The sequence below is a fragment of the Crotalus tigris genome, unplaced genomic scaffold (assembly GCF_016545835.1).
Source record: "Crotalus tigris isolate CLP2741 ecotype Arizona unplaced genomic scaffold, ASM1654583v1 scf7180000018057.1800818, whole genome shotgun sequence".
Classification (NCBI taxonomy): Eukaryota; Metazoa; Chordata; class Lepidosauria; order Squamata; family Viperidae; genus Crotalus; species Crotalus tigris.
The window spans coordinates 390,323-412,418 of record NW_024096800.1 but is presented as its reverse complement, the minus strand read 5'-3'; the positions used below and the strand labels follow the sequence as shown (position 1 = coordinate 412,418).

The 22,096-nt window shown below is 42.8% G+C and overlaps 1 protein-coding gene across 1 annotated transcript in view; it reads left to right on the top strand.

Annotated features, from left to right (window-relative positions):
* Positions 1 to 20,908, top strand: part of ATP8B3 (ATPase phospholipid transporting 8B3) — a 67,678-nt gene extending 46,770 nt beyond the window's left edge. The window contains exons 19-28 of the mRNA XM_039347228.1: positions 148 to 259; positions 1,926 to 2,001; positions 5,159 to 5,300; positions 5,938 to 6,208; positions 8,224 to 8,447; positions 11,991 to 12,074; positions 12,509 to 12,748; positions 14,964 to 15,102; positions 15,922 to 16,052; positions 19,748 to 20,908. Of these exons, the coding sequence (XP_039203162.1) occupies positions 148 to 259; positions 1,926 to 2,001; positions 5,159 to 5,300; positions 5,938 to 6,208; positions 8,224 to 8,447; positions 11,991 to 12,074; positions 12,509 to 12,748; positions 14,964 to 15,102; positions 15,922 to 16,052; positions 19,748 to 20,035 (1,707 nt within the window). The 3' untranslated portion in view covers positions 20,036 to 20,908. The remainder of the gene's footprint in view (positions 1 to 147; positions 260 to 1,925; positions 2,002 to 5,158; positions 5,301 to 5,937; positions 6,209 to 8,223; positions 8,448 to 11,990; positions 12,075 to 12,508; positions 12,749 to 14,963; positions 15,103 to 15,921; positions 16,053 to 19,747) is intronic.
* Positions 20,909 to 22,096: the final 1,188 nt, after the last annotated feature.

Sequence of the window (22,096 nt, the reverse complement as noted above, 5' to 3'; positions counted from 1 at the left end):
GAACAATCACTACACCGATGGCTGTATTTTGAAATGTTGGGCTCAGTGGGGGTCATAAGGCAAAGCCTACCTGTACTGTACTATGAAATTTGTACTGTTACGTTTGGATTGTGAAGTTTTCAATCGACTCTTGTTTTGTTCTTTCAGCTTCTGGGTGCTACAGCCATAGAGGACAAATTACAAGATGGAGTCCCTGAGACCATTCATCTTCTCAAAAGGGGGGACATCAAAGTGTGGGTGCTAACTGGAGATAAGCAAGGTACATCAGCCAACTCATGCATTTTTTTTAGTCCTGGAGAATCCTTCAGAAATGACATTCTTTTCTGGGGAAAAAATTATTTCCAGGCATCCAGATGATTTCATTCTGCTTCAAGAGACATGCCCACAGAATCTGAAAAATTAACTGTATAAACCAGGGGTCTTCAAACTTGGCCCTTTTATGATTTGTGGACTTCAACTTCCAGAATTCCTCAGCCAGGCACGTGTCCACAAGTCCACAAGTCATAAAAGGGCCAAGTTTGAAGACCCCTGGTATAAACAAACTGAAAGGCATTACTCATTGTGCCCTTAACACATTTTGATAGAGATATCCATATTTTCAGATATACAGGTAGGCCTTGACTCACAACGGTTCATTTAGTGACCATCCAAACTTAGAACAGCACTGAAAAAAGTGACTTATAACCATTTTTCACACTTACGACCGTTGCAGCATCCCCATGGTCATGGGATCAAAATTCAGACACTAAGCAACTAAATCATATTTATGACAGTCGCTGTGTTCCCGGGATCATGTGATCACCTTTGGCGAGCAAACTCAACGGGGGAGCTGGAATCACTTAACAACCTTGTTACTAACTTAACGACTGCACTGATTCACTTAGCAACTGTGGAAAGAAAGATCTAATATAGGGCAAAATTCACTTAAAAACTGTCTTGCTTAGCAACCTAAATTTTGGGTTCAGTTGTGGTCGTAAGTCAAGGATTACTTGTATGTTCATCTTTTCTGAATAAATTGGACTGCAAAAAAAAAAGATGTTTAAGAAGCAAACAATTCATATATGAAAGGTTGTGGAGGCTGGGAAAGGAGTGGAAAAGAGAGAGAGGCCTCAATAATTGAGACACTCGGAGTGAGGCCATTAACAGCTTACTTCATAAACAGCAACTTAGCCCAGGTGGAGAGAAATCTGGGAAGAAGAATTTCAGATCTTTGAAAGAGATTAGATAGTGAACCAACCACTAACTCGGAGTCAGGAAACTCCTGTTAGATCCCAAGACTCTTTATGTACTTCTGAAGAGCTTTAAATCGATGCAAAGAAGTTATTGCTGTTTTTGTGGAATTCTGTGCAGCTTTCCTGATCTCGTTTAATAGTATGAGAGACTTGATATTAGGCAAGTATGTGTATTGCAAAATCATTTGTTTTAAGTTACAGGTAGTCCTTGACTAACAACCATTCATTTAGAGATCATTCAAAGTTACAACAGCACTGAAAAAAGTGACTTAAGAACATTTTTCACACTTGCATCCCCGTGGACACGTGATCAGAATTCGGGAGCTTGGCAACTGGCATATATTTATGACGGTTGCAGTGTCCCCGGAGTCATGTGATTCCCTTTCGTAGCTTTCTGACAAGCAAAGTCAATGGGGAAGCCAGATTCATTTAACAATTGTGTTATTAACTTAACAACTGCAGTGATTCATTTAACAACTGTGGCAAGATAGGTCGTAAAGTGGGCCAAAACTCACCTAACAACAGTCTTCCTTAGCAATAGAAATGGAGCAATAGACTCCATTGTGGTCATAAGTTGAGGACTACCTACAGTCTTTAAAAAAAACTTATCTCAGGGATGGAAGTAAAAATAGAAGAGAATGTGTCACACTCCAGCTTTTAATCCCATTTCTGGTCTTCGTTATTGATTTGCAGAAACTGCTGTCAATATTGGGTTTGCTTGCCACCTCCTTTCCGAGGACATGACCATTCTGGAGGAGAGCGAAATCAGGTAAGGAGATACGACAGGTGTCTTTGGTTGTCTGTGGTTGGGCAAGGGAAAGGAAGTGACTCAAATTGAAAAATAATCAGGTGTTGTTTGAAACCCCCAGATCAAGTTTAGATCTAAGTCCACTGAAGCCAATTGGAGTCAAGGGGAGAACTAAAACTTGTAGTAGCCCTGTTTCTAGCCCATCACACCAAACTAGCTCTCCCTTATGCTCAAATCATTGGGTACTTAATCCCTGTCACCCATATTACTGTGTTTGTTGAATAGTTCATGCAGAAGTTTTCCCGCCAAAACTGCATGATCCCATAATACAGGTAACCCTCAACTTATGACAATTAATCAGTGGAACCACCTGCCTCCAGAAGCTGTGAATGCTCCAACACTGGAAGTTTTTAAGAAGAGACTGGATTGCCATTTGTCTGAAGTGGTATAGGGTGTCCTGCCTAAGCAGGGGGTTGGACTAGATGACCTCCAAGGTTTTTTCCAACTTTATTATTATTATTATAACTGGGGCCAGAGTTTCCATTGCTAAGCAAGGCAGTTGTTAACTGAGTGAAGCCCAATTTTACTACTTTTTTTGCCAGTGTTGTTAAGCAAATCACTAGTTGTTAAGTGAACCAAGCGGTCATTAAGCAAATGCAGCTTACCTCATTGACCTTGCATGTCAGAAGCTGGCTGGGAAGGTTGGCAAAGGTGAACACATGACCCTGTAACCCTGCATCCCATCATAAATACATGCTGCTTTGTTAACCGCTGTGATGGTTGTAAGTGCGAGAATCAGGTGTAAGTCACTTTTTTTCTGTGCTTTGTAACTTCAAATAGTCACTGAATGGTTATAAGCTGAGACCAACTATATCTGAAAATATCAGGGACTGATCTTGAACCTTCCCTTTCGTTCTATCATCACATTCACCCAAATAACATTGACATCTGGAGAGGCAACTTCAACTGCCTAATACAGTACAGGTAGTTCTCGATTACAACCACAATTGAGCACTAAATTTTTGTTGCTAAGTGAAACATTTGTTAAGTGATTTTTGCTCCATTTTACGACCTCTCGTGCCACAGTTGTTAAGGGAATCACTGCAGTTGTTAAGTTAGTAACACAGTTGTTAAATAAATCTGGCTTCCTCGTCGACTTTTCTTGTCAGAAGGTCACAAAAGGTAATCACACGACCCCGGGATACTGCAAAAGTCATAAATACTTACAGGACCGCATACTGCTGCACAGTTCCCAGAGACCGGTGAGGTCCCATAGATTGGGCCTCCTTCAGGTCCTGTCGGCCAGACAATGTCGGCTGGCGGGCCCTCGGGGAAGGGCCTTTTCTGTGGTGGCTCCGACCTGGTGGAATCAACTTCCCCCCGAAGTTCGAACTACTCCCACCCTGCCGGCCTTTAAGAAAGCCGTTAAAACTCTCCTGTTCCGGCAGGCCTGGGGCTGATGTCCCCGGGGGGGGGGGGGCGGGATATGATCGGACTCGCGGTATGATTGTATTATTTTATTGTTTTATTGTTAGATGATTGTTTTAATTTTGTACGCCGCCCTGAGTCCTTTGGGATTGGGCGGCATATAAATAAAATTAAATAAATAAATAAATAAATATGATCTGTTTGCCAAAAGTCCGAATTTTGATCACGTGACTATGGAGATACTATAACAGTCGTCAGTGTGGAAAAAATAAGTCACTTTTTTTCAGTGCCATTGTAACTTTGAATGGTCATCAAATGAACTGTTGTAAGTCAAGGACTACCTGTATTTCATTTGTTCTTTTGCTATGAAATTCTTTGTGGGGCCCACTAGCTTTTCATAGTCCATCTCTCTATCTTGTAGGAAGGATGTCTGCGTACAGAGCAAATGCAGACTCTGTTCCTGAACTTCAGCTTTCCTTTGTCTTTATCTCGGACTCAGAAATTAAACTTTCCATGAACATCCTGTAGATTTGCAATAGTGCCGAATATCTGTAGCTCAGGTGTAGGATGAGGGTGAAGGTTCGTTCTCCGAGCTTGTGGTTTGGTTTCTGAACGTTTCGTTACCAGGCTAGTAACCTCTTCAGTATTTAGGGGATGTCAGTGTCCGTGTTGTTCTGTTTCAACAGACACATTGACCTACAACAATGATGGCGAATCTTTTAGAGACCGAGCGCCCAAACCACAACCCAAAACCCACTTATTTATCGCAAAGTGCCAGGCCCGCATCAGCATTGTGGTGCCCTCGGGGGGGGGGCAGGGAGGTGCCTCTGAGTGCTGCCTCTGGCATGCAAAAACCAGGGCGCAAAAATGGGCCACCGTGCTGCAAGGCACAAAAACGGCCGCCGCCACGCCACGAGGTGCAGATACAAGGCGCTGCACCATGCAAGAACGGGATAGGGCTAATGAGTATTACGCGGGCACTAGCCCAACCCCATTTGCAGTGCGTAAAATGCTTCCCCTCCCTTTTCTTTCAGTCCACCAATCGACAATGGTTGGTGACCTCTGCTCTACCACCTCTACTCAAGCTTCTAGTTGGCCACTTCGCCTCCTTTGTGCTGGGCAGGGCTCCTGCTCTGGGCAGCGATGGCGCCCTAATGGACCTGCTGCTGGCAGCGGTGGTGTGCGTGCCAACAGAGAGGGCTCTGAATGCCGCTTCTGGCACGCGTGCCATAGGTTTGCCATCACTGACCTACAACCAGCCTAGGAACCCCTCAGAATCCAAATGAACCACACAGCCAACCAGAGGCAGCACCGACCCTCAACCAACCCATGCAAGGCCCCCTCCCACTAGCAGTTCACCACCCAATGACCCTGACCTAATGTAACCTCCCCCATCACAAGACTCATCACAAGCCCCTCACTGATAACTCATACCTGACCCATCACAAGACCCATCACGAGACCCTTACTCAACCTGAAGCCCTTGTAAACAGAACACCGACACCCCCTAAACACCGCTGAAGATGTTACCTAGCCTGGTAACGACACGTTTGGAAACCAACCCACAAACTCGGAGAACGAATCTTTGCCCTCATCCTGTAGCTTTCCCAACTGTGGAATGGGAGGCTTAGATGTTGCAGGTGCAACTTGGGGAAGTGGGTCAACGCTTGTGATTTCAAGCTGTCTGAGGCCTTGTGCTTCTGGGTTAAAAGAGACCTGCTCTCGTTTCTTCCCCCATCTTATTTTGCAGTGAGATTCTTGAACCAGCCTGGTGCAGCAGCAACAGTTTGACTGGCAGTGGTGAAGCCCTTTGCGACGTCAACTCTTTTCTTTCTTATCAAGCATCTGCAATGCACGGCAAAAAAGCCTTGGTGGTCACTGGGGATTTCCTGGTAAGATAACATTTTTTAATGGGTCCCTCTCCTCTGTAGTACAGGTAGTCCTTGACTTACGACCAAAACTGAGCCCCAAATTTAGGTGGCTAACTCAGAGCTTTGTTAAGTGACTTTTGCCCCATTTGCTGACCTTTCCTGTCACAGTTGTTAAGTGAATCGATGCAACTGTTAAGGTAAACACACACGGTTGTTAAGCGAGTCTGGCTTCCCCATTGACTGTTAGTGAGCTGGTCACAGGACACTGGGACACTGCAACCGTCATACATATGAGTCAGTTGCCATGTGTTCTAATTCGGATCACGTGACCATGGTGATGCTGCAATGGTTGTTAAGTGTGAAAAACGGTAATTGAAAAGTCATTTTTTTCAGGGCGGTTGTAACTTTGAACAGTCCCTGAATGAACTGTGGTAAGTCGAGGACTACCTGTACCCAGTTTTTGTTTATAGAATATGGGATACTTTCCTGCACATTGATAGGAGACATTCAGAAGAAGAGGTTTCTATCAAGGTGGGCAAAAGCCTATTTTTTAATTAAGGGTTCATTGAGTGCTCTAATGAGTAAGGTAGGACACCTATAATCCTTGTTAAGGAAATCAGACCCCTGGGTTGTAAGTCTGGGCTTCATCTGTCCCCAGGAGAAAATCTTTCACACGGAGGAGGACAAGAAAGCAAAGAAGAAGGAAGGCCTTTTGGAGTACCTGTGCTTTCGGACTGCGGACACCAGCAAGGACCACAGGAGACTCATTGAAAAAGCGTTTGTGGAACTGGCCACCACCTGCCAAGCTGTGATCTGCTGCAGGGTCACACCCAAGCAGAAAGCCCTCATTGTGCAAATGGTGAAGAGACACAAGAACGCTATCTCCTTGGCCATTGGAGATGGGGCCAATGATGTCAACATGATTAAAAGTGAGTCTCCTGCCCTTTTTGGTCTCAGAGATATAGCCTTGAGTAGCCAGGTTATGATCTTAAACTGGCTTTCCTCAGGACTAGCCACAGACTGTTGTCTATGCTAATTATAGCTCACAAAATTATAGTCCAAAACATTTGAATGCTGCCACAGTGGAGAAGGTGGGCTTAAATTTGCAGTTGATTAGATTTGTCTGGGTAAAGCAGAGGGCTTGGAGCTTGTCCAGGGCACAGTAGAACTGTCACCATGGAAATATAAGTTTAACTTTTATACACACAGGGACTTCCGTTCCTGTGGAGGAAGAGCTAGATTGGTCTTACAGGTGGGAAAGAAAAGAAAGTGTGCTAGAGAGAGTTTGGACATTTGGGGTTGAGGACATGTTAGATTTAGGATATTTTAGCAACCTTTTTGTAACTATTACCTTTTGGTACATTGAGAGAGATTTTTTCTTTAGAAAAGCTTCTAAGGTGGATGAATTCCACGCAACTAAGTTTCTTTAAAACAGTGGTTCTCAACCTGTGGGTCGGGACCCCATTTGAGGTTGAATGACCATTTCACGGGGGTCGCCAAACAATGCAGTCCACCATTTTTTCCCCCTTTTCCTTAGCTGCCTCCAGAAGTAGTGAATGCTCCAACACTGGAAGTTTTTAAGAAGAGACTGGACAGCCATTTGTCTGAAATGGTATAGGGTTTCCTGCCTGAGCAGGAGGGTTGAACTAGATGACCTCAAAAGTCCCTTCCAACTTTATTATTATTATTATTATGGATCATCACACAGTGAGCCAGATGTTCAGACTGGATTTGGCATTTTGTCTACCTATCAAGTCCTTACCCAGGACCTGGGATAGGCAGATGTGGATGTTTGATGGTATTACAGATATCATCGCAGGATGGAAGCAGTTCCTAGTTTAGGCCGCCTTTTGCAATTGACTAATAATGAATTTGTCAATGCCAATGGTGTTCAAGTGGTGCTCCAGTTGTTTTGGGATTGCACCCAAGGAGCCTATCACTATTGGTACTACCCTCGCTTGCTTTTGCCACAGTCTTTCTATTTCTATTTGTAGGTCTTTGTATTTTGTTATCTTCTCCAGTTCTTTCTCTTCTATGATGATGATGATGATGATGATGATGATAAAGACTTTTACCTTTCAGAAGTCACATAATAAATGGAGCCAAAGCAAGAGAGTGTGAGATCATGGAAGGTCCCCCCCTTTCCCCTCTTTTTCTAACAATCCTTTTTTATTTTTGTATACCTCCTGCTTTTCTTTTAAAGTCCTCAGGACCAGTCTTGAAAAGCCATACATAATTTTGGTTAGTATTTGGATGGAAGACTAAAGAAATCCCTGGCTTATAGGTTAGGTTTGGAAGTTGGGACTCCTTCAACTTGAATTTGATTGACACTATCTTTAGCTCTTTTTTTTTTAAAATTTCCAAGCATCAAGAAAGGGAGAACTATCCCTTACAAGAAATCTAAACAGATTTCTTGCTGAGGATGGTTAAGAGTTGGCCAAAGTTGACTTCAACGTCACCCTCACAGGGTTATCTACCTGCTTCATTGGGACAGATGGTGGTGGAATTTGGTATGTCTAGTTTAATGAAGAGAATGACGAGGGGGTGACATGATAGCAGTCTTCTAATATCTCAGGGGTTGCCACAAAGAAGAGGGGGGTCAACCTATTCTCCAAAGCACCTGACAGAAGAACAGGAAGCAATGGATGGAAATTAATCAAAGGGAGAAGCAATCTAGAACTAAGGAGTAATTTCCTGACAGTTAGAACAATTAATCAGTGGAACAAACTGCCTCCAGAAGTTGTGAATGCTCCAACACTGGAAGTTTTAAAGAGATTGAACAACCATTTGTTTGAAATGGTGTAGGATTTCCTGCCTGAGCAGGGGGTTGGACTAGAAGGTCTCCAAGGTCCCTTCCAACTCTGTTATTCTGTTAAATAACAAATAATTGCTGGTCAAAATTGAAATGTGATCTAATATTAGCCCTTCCTCGCAATCTCTCCAGCTGCGGACATAGGGGTTGGAATCAGTGGGCAAGAAGGCATGCAAGCAGTGCAATGCAGTGATTATGCACTGGCTCAGTTCCACTACCTTCAGAGGCTCCTCTTTGTCCATGGCAAGTGGTCCTACCTCCGGATCGCCAAATTTCTCCGCTACTTCTTCTTCAAGACATTTGCTGGCATGATGGTGCAAATCTGGTTTGCTTTCTATACAGGCTTCACGGCACAGGTGGGTGTTAATTTCCCTACCCCACCCCAAATCCCCAATTCTAATATTTTCAGTCTGACTTTCATTTCTGAGCTCATGCGATGTTGGGAAGCTCCCAGCCAGGCAGGGAGGAGGAGTCAAGCAGGGAGGTAGGCATGAATCCTTGCACAGCTACAAGAGGCATAAGCCTAACCCTCCCTTAATTTCCATGAAAACTCATCAGTTTGTTCCCAAGGGAAAACAAGCAACCTGGGGAGATTCTTGTAATATAGGTAGAACACAATAAAGTTGCTGACATGAACCATTCACGAGTGGATCCGGTTGCTTGTTTTATACCGGACATGTCCATCCATAGCATTTCTCTGGTTTAGTAATTTTGTCACATTGCAAAGAATGCAGTAAGATTTGTCTAGCACAGTGGTTCTCAACCTTTCTAATGCTGCGACCCCCAACCGGTTGTAAGTCGAGGACTACTCAACCGGTCGTAAGTCGAGGACTACTCAACTGGTGCAGCACCGTTTGCAGAATGGGACTTTTGGCGGGCTCAACAGGGCAGAGACAGCCTGGACAATTCCTAGTGGCTTTTGAAAGCCAATAGAATTAGACTCTATTCAAGAGAGTCTATTCTATTGGCTTTCAAAAGCCAGTAGAATAAAAGGGAGTACCACAGCTAAGGAAAAGGGGGGGGGGGGGAAATGGCAGACTGCATTGTTTGGTGACCCCCGTGAAATGGTCGTTCAACCCCAAATGGGGTCCCAACCCACAGGTTGAGAACCACTGGCCTAGCACGATCTGTTCTTGACAAACCTATGTTGGCTTCGGCTTGTGACTTTGCTTGTCTCTAGGTGCTCACAGATTCGTTGCTTGATTATCTTTTCCAGAATCTTCCCGGGTATTGATGTCAGGCTGATAAGTCTGTAGTTTCCTGGATCCATTCCCCCCCCCCTTTTTTTTTTTTGAAGATGGGAACCACATCAGCCCTTTTCCAGTCCCCTGGTAGTTCTCCAGTGTTCCAGGGTCTTTGAAAAATATGGTTTGGTTGTTCTGAGATCACATCTGCCTGTTCCTTGAGAACCTTGGGGTGTAATCCATCTGGTCCTGGTGATGTGACAAGGTTCTCAGCATAAATTTCTTCTGAACTCACACCATGGCCTTAAAACAACCATGATACACGAATGTATTTTACCTTTGCTTCAAAGAGGCAGCAAAGCTTAGATCAGGGGTGTCAAACTGCCGGCCCACGGGCCAGACGCGTCATCTGGAAGCCGTGCCCATCCCATTGCCAGCAATGGCAAAACCGTCCCGATACGTTGCGCGATGTCACGTGACATCGCAAGTTTGACATGTTTGACTTAGACAGTTTGGTTAGGAGAAAGAGAGTTAAGAAAGCTCCTGCCTAGAAATTCTCAGAGTATATTTTTTGTACTGCAAATAGTTGCTTTAGTTTGGCAAGGGGTATGTCTATAGGAGAGGAACAATAAACAAAACTGCTCAGAAGTAATTCCGTGTGTATTTCTTGGTTCTTGGGGCCTGATGCTGTGCATGCTTATATCAGTCACTATTATGGGGAAAGGGCAAGGCAGAGGCACAGTTAAACAGAAGGAAGGAAACATTGTGGCATTTGTGTGTACAAAGCATGGTGCATATTGTAATGATGGATCAGCTGCACTGGAGAGCAAGGCTGGGCAAAGCATTTAAAGATACACTGCAAAGTGTGCTGGCATAAAAACAGCTTCCTCCTTGATGCCCAGAGGCAACCATGGTTTGCAGGGCTTCTGGCAGGATTTTTTTCAGATTGTCTCCTTATGCAGATGCAAACATAGCTACATCTTCACTAGTAGCTGAATTGTTGTTGTTACTCACACATACCTACAAAGCCCTTGCCTTGATTAGTTGGCCATGAAAATCAACACAGGGAATCTTATCTGTTTATCCTGTAATTTGTAGATTGACTACTAGTGATTATTCACAAGGACTGTGGGCTTTCTCTGAAATAATTGGTGTTTCCTGGCATATTGCCTTCCCAGAAAAGCCACCCAACTTTAGGAATTTTTGTGAATACAATGCACCGATGTGGGTTTTTTCATTCTCCTTCCTTCTATTGATAACCCCCCCCCCACACACACACACACACATACAATCTAACAGACTCTCTGCAGTTTATAAGCATACATTAATAATCCAGTGCAAACAGCCCCAGTTTGGTTAAAGTGAATCAGCAAGAGCTCCTAAAAGCAAAACATCTACCAGTGATGTATGATGTCCACTCCTTCATCTAAGCCCTCCAAGATAATTCACATTTTAGCATCTTCAAGCATAATTTCCACAGAGAGGTTGTTCCACAAGATAAGCACAGCAATTGAAAAGCTGCCTCCCAATTGCACAAAAGCTGAAGACACCCAGCAATTTGTCCTAGGATGCAGATCCATTCCGATTAGGAGAGGCATTTCTTGAAATCAAGGTCCTTAGACTTCCTTTTCCCATTTATATCTTTGCACGTATCATATATAGCAGGGGTCCCCAACCCCCAGTCTGTGGCCTGGTAACGGTCCACAGTGCGTTGGGAACCGGTCCTCGGCCCATTGGGAACTGGTCTGTACAAGCATCAGGCGAGTGAGCAAGCACACGAAAATCCATTTGTGCAAGCAGTGGATGCCCGTACAAAACCAGCTTCTCCCCCCCCCCCCTCAGCTGCTACCATTGCTGGTCTGCTGAGCCGGAAAAGTTGGGGACTATATATGGGATGCTTTTAATTTATTAGCAGCCCATCTTACATTCATGACTCTCGACAGCTTACAGGTGCTCCCTGACTTAAAACTGGTTGCTTAGTGACCATTCAAAGTTACAGGGGATCCCACAAAAGGTTCTTGCAACCTGGTTCCAAAGTTCTGATGGCCCTCAGTGTCACATGAACACATTTCAGGTGTTCAGCAACCAGCCTGTTTGCCGTGTCCCACAATCATGTGACCGTGGTTTACGACCTTTTTGCCAAAAACTTATGTTTAGTTCCAGTTTTTGGAAAAAATGCCTCATAGCAAACAATAGGTTCATTTAATGACCAAGGTTTCACTTAATAACTATGGTGACTCACTTAACAATTGCCACAGAAAAGTCATAAAATCAGGTTGATCAAATGATGATCTACTGCACAACCCTCAAGATTTACAACCATTATGGGCAGAATCCATTAGGGTCCTAAGTTAAGAATTTAGGTGTCCACTCTCAAATATCGTATTTAGGATATGATAAGATATGAATTTCCCTTTTTCTTTTAAAATATATTTTCTGTGCACTGCACTGAAATATTTTAGCCCAGGGAGTGTGCTAAATAAATAGATATTTCAGAATGGTTGAAAGAATGGAAGAAGAACAAAGTGCAAATAAAACTGGTTCACTTTAGAAGCGTAATTGTAGCTGTGTTCAGATTTTAAAGATTTTTTTTTCTGTTCTGATTCTGGATAATGCTTTCATATAGAATGTGCTGAGAAAGAAAATGATAGTCCTGGGCATGGATTTCAAGATATCTCTTTAATGTTCTCTCTCTTTTTTTCTCTTTCCATTCAGCCTCTGTTGGAGAGCTGGTTCCTCGCTCTTTATAATGTTGTCTACACCTCGATCCCAGTCCTATGTTTGGGCTTTTTTGAACAGGTAAGTATCTTTGCATTGTGCAGTGTTTTACACCAGAGGTCCCCAACCTTTTGGGCACCAGGGACCGGTTCTGTGGAGAGAGGTTTGTCCGCGGACCAGAAGGGGCATGGTTTTGTGTGCTGCCTGCATCTTGCGGATGCGGCTTTGCTTGTTTGTGTGGCCCGGTTGCTGGCATGCTGCAGCCCAGTACTGGTCCATGGACTGAGGGTTGGGGACCCCTGTTTTACACTGTAAATTAAATCAATGCTCACTGATATGTTTGTAAATATCTTTTACTTCCCTAATGCAAAATAAAAATGAAAATGTGCATCCCTGATTTAAAGACAACCAAGAAATATCCCACTTAGCCAGAACCTCAAATAGCACAGTTAGTTCCACTGTTCCAAGTAGCCTTTTCCCTGGTTCCTGATTGCCTTTGCTCTTTCTCCCATTAGGATATGAATGACAAGAAAAGTCTGCAGTTCCCTGAGCTGTACAAGGCAGGTCAAAAAGACCTCTTCTTCAATTTTGGAATATTCTTTGTGTCGTTCATCCATGGATCCTTTGTCTCTTTGGCCAACTTCTACATCACCATGTGGGCCATGGGGGACAGATCAGGCACCCGGGTCACTGGTGATTATCAGTCCTTTGGCATGATCGTTGCAACCTCTGCCATCTTGACAGTTATGGCCGAGGTGAGTAGGTTTGTGTGGTGGTGGGAAGGTTGAGTGCAGTAGAATTTCTCCATGAATTCCTCTGGGAGTAGATTTAGGAGCTGATGCCTCCATAAGCATCCCTAAAGATACTGCCCAGAGATAGCCCAGAGTTGGCACAAAATCAGATGAATAAAGAGCTGGCTCAGGATTGTGCATGGTCATTCCAGGAAGTGCTGAGAAAGGGAAGAAACCCTTCTAGAAATATCCTGTCTCTACTATAAGCACATCAGGGTGCTTTTTTAAAAAACATAAAGTTAAGAAAGCTTTAAAAAAAATTTAATCCCCTTTGTTCAATCTTATCCAATTTGCTTTTTCCCAAAAATTTTTATTCTGGATCTTATGTTTGTCTTCCAATTTTTTAAAGAAAAAATGTGTACCTGCCCATTCTCTAGCTTAAAAAGTATACAGTCCTGGCAATATGGACGCTAAGGCAAAGCTGATGTTTGATAATCCATAGAAGCGTAGAATTTTGGAGTTGGAAGGGACTACACGAATCATCTACTCCAACCCTCTGAAATCTATCAGAAAATCAACTGAAGCATCCTTGAGATGTCCAGCCTCTTTTTAAAATTCTTCAGAGAATTCCATTGTTCTACAATTCTTATCAGGAAGTTTTTCTATATACAGTGGTATCTTGATATTCCACTGCTTTGAAACTCATCAGATTTGATATTCAACACATTCTGATATGAATGTGCTGGTACACGTTGTTTGTTTGGTACTCAATGCAGCAGCTAGAACTTTAGAATAGAACAGAGCTGGAAGGGACCTTGGAGGTCTTCTAGTCCAGCTCCCTGCTCAAGCAGGAGAACCTACAGTATACCATTTCAGATAAATGACTGCAAGCTGTTCCACCAGTTAATTGTTCTCACTGTTAGGAAGCTTCTCCTTAATTCCAGGTTTCTTCTCTCTTTGATTAGTTTCCAACCATTGTTTCTTGTCCTGCCCTCTATTGCTTTGGAGAATAATTTAACCCCCTCTTCTATGTGGCAGCCCCTTAAATACTGGACTACTGCTATCATGTTGCCCCTATTTCTTCTTTTTTTTAAGACTAGCCAAACCCAAGTCCCGCAGCCGTTCTTCATATGTTTTAATCTCCAAGCTTCTGAGCATCTTAGTTGCTCTTCTCTGAACTTTTTCCAAAATCTCTACAAAAAATATGTTGAAATTTTGGAAAAAGTTCAGAGAAGAGCAACTAAGATGATCAAACCTGTCGGTGTTAGCTGCTTTATGACTCACTACATCATTCCTTATGGGAAAAATTTGTTTGGTACTCATTGTGCCTCCCAGAACCAATGAATGATGAGTACCAAGGTATCACTGTATTTATACAAAATCTAGATAGATGTACCTATGATTTCTAGTCCTATTTTCTATGCCCACAGGAAGTGGCTCCTAGCCATTTTACTGATGGCAAGTTTTACATATCAATAGAAGAGAATATTTGTAGCTCAAATTTGGTGCTTGGTTGTTTTCTTGCACAGACTTCATTACCCAACTAAGTAACATTATTAGTGCAATGTACCCCTCCCCCCCTCTCTCTCAGGAGGCAACTGAACTTTCTTGTGTTTCTTTTGAAGATGTTTCGCTTCTCATCCAAGAAACTTCTTCAGCTCTAACTAGAGCCAAGAAGGCTCCACACACATTGGCACTACTCAGGTGACCCTAGTTTCAAGGAATCTCTAAAGCAGGGGTCTTCAAACTTGGCCCTTTTATGATTTGTGGACTTCAACTCCCAGAATTCCTCAGCCAGCCAGTCAGAGCTGAAGAAGCTTCTTAGATGAGAAGCGAAACGTCTTCAAAAGAAACACAAGAAAGTCCAGTTGCCTCCTGAGAGAGGTGGAAAAAACACTTTTGGGTCTTTCCATTCTCCTCTACTAGTTTGTTTATTTGTTTGTTTGTTTGTTTGTTTCCTGCCTTTATCATTTTTACAAATAACTCAAGGAGGCGAATGTATCCAACACACTTCCTCCTCCTATTTTCCCCACAACAACCACCCTGTGAGGTGGGTTGGGGTGAGAGAGGGTGATTGGTCCAGGCTTTACCCCTCTTCCCCCCAAATCCATCATTTGTCCTAGCCGCAGCGCAATTCTGACAGTGTCTTTTTTTCTTCCTTCCTTCCTTCCTTCCTTCCTTCCTTCCTTCCTTCCTTCCTTCCTTCCTTCCTTCCTTCCTTCCTTCCTTCCTTGCATAGATGATGCTGGAGATGAAATTCTGGACCCTCGTCTCTTTCCTGGCCATCTTGATCAGTCTGGGGCTTTATTGTCTTCTCACGTACATCACTCAAAGCTTCCAAGCCTTCAATATCTCTCCCCAGATGTTCCCCTATCCTGGTAAGTTAACTCCAGATGTAACTATTAGGAGTCTTCTCTTGCATATGCAGATCTAAGCTGTAAGCTTGATTGACTCCTGGGAGGTCTTGGGCCATATTTACAATCTGGTCCCAAGATGTTAAAAGAAAGAGAATGAGTAAAATAAATTGGATCCCTTATTTACTTTCTCCCAACTTCTCCTGCCTTAAAACCATAATGTTCCTATTAAAAAGGGATGGCAACCTAAGAAAGAGGTTGGTTGGTTCATTCTAGAAGCCAGAACAAATGCTGGACCCTTTGTGGTCTATTGTGATTAATCTATTCTCTGTCTTATTGTCATCAGATTGGTCCCTAAAACAGCATGCAGGTAGTCCTTAACTCACAACCATTTGTTCTATGACCATTTGAAGTTACAAGGACACTGAAAAAAGTGACATGGCTGATTTTCCCACTTAATATCCATTGCAGCATCCCCATGGTCACATGATCAAAATTCAGATGCTTGGCAACTGGGATGTGTTTATGACAGTTACAGTTATGTGATCCCCTTTGGGAACCTTCTGACCAGCAAAATCAATGAGGAAGCCAGATTCACTTAACAAATGCTTTACTATCTTAACAACTGCAATGATTCACTTAACAACTGTAGCAGGAAAGGTCACTCAGTGAGGCAAAACTGATAATTGTTCTGGCTTGACAATGGAAATTTTGGGCTCAATTATAGTTGTAAGCCGAGGACTACCTCTTCATTTGCACAGCACACTGTTATGCAAACTCAAGTTGAAGGTTTAGCAAGTTGTGTGAATTGGCCTCCTCACAGCATCCTCCTTTCTCTTCCAGGGGCCACCAGGAATGCTCTGACTGACCCAACTGCTGTGCTTGTCATCTTGCTATGTATTGTGGTGAACATCATCCCCTCTCTTGCAGTCCGTTTTGTGTATAGTACCATCAGCCCTCCAACTATGTCAGAGGTGAGTCCACCCTTGCAAGTTCAGCAAGCATCAGAAGAGACTGGTCCAGTTGCCAGGAATGATGGAAGGAGAGTCACAGATGAGGGACTTTGGCTTGATGAATTGGCTTAAAAGGCAGGCTTTTTAATGATTAGTGTGTTGGATGATGCTGTTCTGGTTTGATTCTGATTTTGTGTATTATGTGAACTCAGAAGCTAGATAATGTCAGTAACCAGTTAGGGACACTGTGCAAATCTAGCCTTGATTTTTCTGGATTTTAGGCAAAAGTTGGCTAATTGGGTAAAAGTTGGAGGTCTTTTCACTTTGGTGCAGCATTTCTCAGCTGTAGTAACTTTAAGATGTGTGGACTTCAACTCCCAGAGTTCCCCAGCTGGCTGGGGAATTCTGGAAATTGAAGTCCACACATCTTAAAGTTGCCAAAGTGAGAAACATTGTTTTAGTAGTAGAGAAAATCAGATAACCTTCTGTGTGGATGGTGCTTCCGGAAGTCCATTCTGGGCCTGGGCAACACAAAAATTAGCTACCCGGTTCTGCTGAAGTGGTGCAAACTGACTGAATCCCACCACTGCCTTGACAGAATAAGTTTTAATCTTTAATAATATGTTTCACTTTTAATCATACTTGTTTTATATTTTTTATAATGAGGTTTTTTATGTATTGTTGTTTTATTTGATTATTGTATGCTGCCCAGTATCATTTCTGGCAAGATGGGCAGCCGTATAAATGTGATGGAAGATAGATAGATAGATAGATAGATAGATAGATAGATAGATAGATAGATAGATAGATAGATAGATAGATAGATAGATAGATAGACAGACAGACAGACAGACAGACAGACAGACAGACATAATAAATAAAATGTAAATATTCCTTTGCATCCCTATTCCCTTTTTTCATTCACCTACATCCCAACCTACATTGGACAAGAAAAATTCTTTCTTTCCAATCCACAAAGATTTTGGTGTTCCCATTTTTAGAGGTTCCCCAGCCTTCCCTGCTGTGTGTTTTATACTTTTGTACTTTTGTACTACTGCATAGGTACGGTAGTTCTTGACTTACAACCATTTGTTTAACAACTCTCAAGCTCCCTCAAGCTTCCTCCTTCCGTTATATATTCAAGATGGACAGTATTTAATATTTATTTGCTACATATATGTAGGGGTGTGGGTCTATACATATGTTGTTCATAGCATGTTTAGGTGTGTGTCATGTATATTTCACTTTGAGAGCGGGCAACTAAATTTCATTTTTGATGTGTGCCGTTGTGCCCACAGTAAAAAAAAAAATGACAATAAAGGTTATCTTATCTCTTATCTTAACCATTTGACAGTGCTGAAAAAAGTGACTTGTGACCAGTGCATTTACAACCATTGCAGCAGCCTTATAGTCACATGATCAGAATTTGGTTGCTTGGCAACCGGCATGTATATAAAATGGTTGCCACATCCTAGAGTCATATGGTCACCATTTATGAGCTTCTCAGGGAGGCTTCCAACAAGCAAAGTTAATAGGGGAAGTCACTTAGCGACTATAGATAGTCCTCAACTTACAACCAGAGTTGAGCCCAGAATTTCCATTTCTAAGCAAGAAGCAAGTTTAGTGAGTTTTGCCCCATTTTACGACCTTACTTGCCACAGTTCTTAAGTGAATCACTGCAGTTGTTAAGTTAGTAACAGGTTGTTAAGTGAATCTAGCTTCCCCATTAACTTTGCTTGTCAGAAGTTCAGAAAAGGTGATTACATAACCCCGGGGACACTGCAACAGTCATAAGTACGTGCCAGTTGCCAAGCATCTGAAGTTTGATCATGGGACCAGAGGGGTGCTGCAATAGTTGTAGTATGAAAAACGGTCATAAGTCACTTTTTTTCATTATCATTGTAACTTTGAACAATCGCTAAATAAATGTTGTAAGTCGGGGACTATCTGTAGAGCAAGAAGAGTTGTAATATCAGGAAACACTCATGTAACAACCACATTGCTTAGCAACAAAATTCTGGTTCCAATTGTGATTGTAAGTTAAGGGTTATCTGTAAGGTGCAGGAAGTAGCAGCATCAAATAAACTTTGACTGATCTCAAAACTCTATGCAAAGTCGGATCATCATCATCATCATCATCATCATGACAAAGTAGCAACAATGGTGCATTGTAAGGTCTGCAAAAAATATCATTTGCCTGTAAGCAAAAAATGGTGGGATTATAAAATAGAGAAAGTCATAGAAAATTATAAAATTAAACTGCTCTGGGACTTCAGAATTCAAACAGACAAGCACCTGCAACATAACACCCCAGACTTAACAACTGTCGATAAGAAAGACAAAAAAGTCTGGATAGTGGATGTGACAGTGCCTGGAGACAGCAGAATAGACGAGAAAGAACTGGAGAAGATAACAAAATACAAAGACCTACAAATAGAAATAGAAAGACTGTGGCAGAAGCAAGCAAGGGTAGTACCAATAGTAATAGGCTCTTTGGGTGCAATCCCAAAACAACTGGAGCACCACTTGAACACCATTGGCATTGACAAATTCGCTATTAGTCAACTGCAAAAGGCGGCCTTACTAGGAACTGCTTCCATCCTGCGACGATATCTGTAATACCGTCAAACATCCACATCTGCCTATCCCAGGTCCTGGGTAAGGACTCGATAGGTAGACAAAATGCCAAATCCAGTCTGAACATCTGGCTGACTGTGCGATGCTCGATAATAATAATAATAATAAAGTTGGAAGGGACCTTGGAGGTCATCTAGTCCAACCTCCTGCTCAGGCAGGAAACCCTATACCATTTCAGACAAATGGCTGTCCAATCTTTTCTTAAAAACTTCCAGTGTTGGAGCATTCACCGCTTCTGGAGATAGGTTGATCTGAGTAATAATACAAGGAAACCCCAGAGTTGTACATTAGACTGGGGAGTTTGAAAACATTTGGAAGACATCAATGGAAAACCACTATGATACTATTACAGAGAAATTGTCACAGTCCAGAAAGTCAACAGGAGATGTGTTTGCAGGGAGGGGCTCAAAAAAAAGTCAAGGTGATAACCACATCCATATGTTGGGAAGCTGCCAACTAGGTTGGAAGGAGAGGGGTCAAATGTGGGCTTAGCTTAGCATCCTTGTGCAGCCACAAAAGACATAAGTTTGACATCCACCAAGATCCATGAAGCCTTATCTGGTCATTCCTAGGGGGAGGCAAGCACTCTTGGGAGATTCTTGTAAGTTATGCAGAGAGAATAGAGTTGCTTACTTTAGCTAATTACCAGCGGCTCTGGTTGCTTGCACCTGACACCATGTGACACATATACAAAAGGGTGGGGCTTTGGCCACGTAGTTATGACTGCTATCTGATTTACTTTGAGCCCCTGCTTGCAGACATCCCTGGTTACTAGGCTGATCTGGACTCCAAGGAAAATTTATTTGCTAGGATAAATCTTTGGGTTCCCCCAAAAACCTGCTCATAACTTTGTTGTAGAGAGAATGTTCTATTTTGGCCACATCAAAATCTGCATTCCCAGAAAGTACTAACATTAATAAGTAGACCCTTTCCAACTTGGAAATGTCCTGACGGAGTGAGATGCTCAGTTTTGAGGGCGTATGGGTGCTATAGTTCATCCCAGAGGGAGGATCGCAGAATCAGGAAGACTGGTACATAAGTTTTATGCCGATCCACCTTCCTTCTTTTTTTCCTTTCAGATGTTTCAAGTCCAGGAGATCCAGAAGAAGCAATCCACGGTGGAGCTGACATCTCACAACAGTAGGAATTCGCTCCTGAGGCATTCCAGCTATGCCTTTTCCCACAAGGAAGGATACGCCCATCTCATCTCCAAGGGAGCCAGTCTGCGGAGCAAGGGTGTCCCTATCCGTAGCCAACTGAACGACTTCCACAGCACCCACAGCCCTGGAAAAGAGAGCCCACTGCTAACTCAGATCAACGCTGACCCTAAAGAAGTTTCTGCTGAGCAGAAAGCCCAACTCAGTTGAAGGAGACAGAGTCTATTACTGACAACAGGAAGGGCCATCGCTGGGCCTGTATTCCCTGTCCTGCACAAGGGTGACTTTTGCCTGAATGCTACAATTTTTCCTGAGACTGAGGATTGCACTTGGCAGAAGCTTTCCACGGACAGTGTCTGTCTGTCATTCATGAAATTCTGAGTTCGAACCTTAGAGACATCTGACTCAGACTTCAGATCTTCTCGTTCTTTTTTTCTGCCATATCCGAAAGTTTACTTCTAGTCTGTGCAATATTCTCGCGAGTGATAACCCATCTTGGCTAGTTTACATAGAGACTATGTTTACATAGTCAGTGTCTACTGGTACTGGCCTGTGCCATCCTAACAAAACAGTGTTTGCTCTGGTTTCAAATCTGGAAGGCTTTGCAGATCTCAGTCTGAGGTTCTTGCCTCTAGGTGGCCTTAAAAGCCTCTGAACTGTGCAGGGTAGCTCCTGATAAATGAGAAAATCCTTGCTTGCAGAAAGCCACCATTTCAGGCTGGAGGTCTTCCAAATTCCAGTTATGGAAAGGGCAGATAGTGAATGCCGGGAGAAAGGCCTGCAATAACTTTAAGAGGGTTGAACTTCAACTCCCAGAATTCCTCAGTCACCATGTCTCTCATGGTCACATGTAGTGTTTCTGATATATGAGCCTGAACAGTTGAATTGGTTTACAAGGTCAAGGCCAAGTATCGCTGTGCCAAAAAGAAAGTTTCTCTCCCAAATCAGAGAAAAGCCTATATGCCAGTGATGGCGAACCTTTTAGAGACCAAGTGCCCAAACGGCAACCCAAAACCCACTTATGTATCGTCGGGTGCTGGGTGGGCGTGGTCCATTGGGTGGGTGTGGCCCATTGAGTGGGCGTGGCTACGGTGGTAACGGCAGACTGGGTGAGACTAAAAAGTTCAATCAATCAATTCCAACTTTGCGGGATCTTTTTTTTCCTGTCAGAAGTTGAAATTGATTGATTGAACCTTTTTTTTTGTGGAGGCCTAAAGTGAAAAGGTTTTATAAAACCCAGCTGAAGGCCTATGACTGGGGCAATGGCGTGCGTGCCCACAGAGAGGGCTCTGCATGCCACCTGTGGCACGCGTGCCATAGGTTCACCACCACAGCTATATGCCATCCAACACACTCTTCATAATGATTACCATTCAAAGATCTCTGGAAAAGTCCATAAATAGGTCACCATTGCAATAGCCTTATTCTGTTTGTTGTCCACGGTGTCTGATATTTAAGTTTCATTTCCTTAACTTGTGAAATGCCAATTAATATAATTTGAGAAAGTAAAAGAAGGGCAGCCGGATCCGATAGAATTACCATCTAATTTAGAACAAACATGCAAAGAACAGGTTGGGAACTCTGTGGAAGTTCCCCAACAATCAGTCCTCATGCCAGCTGCCTATTACCAGCATTTGGAATCTAGAGATAGACTGCTCCTGTTTACGGATAGCTTCTACTCAGCTATCATGTCTTTATAGACAGGGGGCAGAGAATCAAAGTAATACGATGATGTAATTTTCAATCTACTTTTTAAGATTTATTTTAAAAAGTAGGCCTTCACCTAGCTTTTCTGGCTGTGAGAAAGGTGAACAAGATGTGTTTTCATATTTCTTTTAAAAATATAATAAACATTTTTTTTAAAAAAACACCCCCTTTTAACATTGAATTTGTTCATAAAATCCTTCCTTCCTTCCTTCCTTCCTTCCTTCCTTCTTTCCTTCCTTCCTTCCTTCCTTCCTTCCTTCCTTCCTTCCTTCCTTCCTTCCTTCCTTCCTTCCTTCCTTCCTTCCTTGTTGCATACTAGAAGATAAAGAACCGGCATCCTTTCAGAAGTTGCTGAATAACCACTTCAAACACCCTCAACTGCCATAGTTTGTTGTTGACTCTGCTGGGAGTTGCAGTTCAATTATTTCTGAAAGGTTATTGTTTACATACCTTGTAATGTATTATTTAGTTTATACTGGGTGTCACATTGAGTGGATCCTCCATGTTGAGAGAGAAACCTAAAAATGGGGCATCCCTGCTCCTTAATTACTACTCCACATTGGC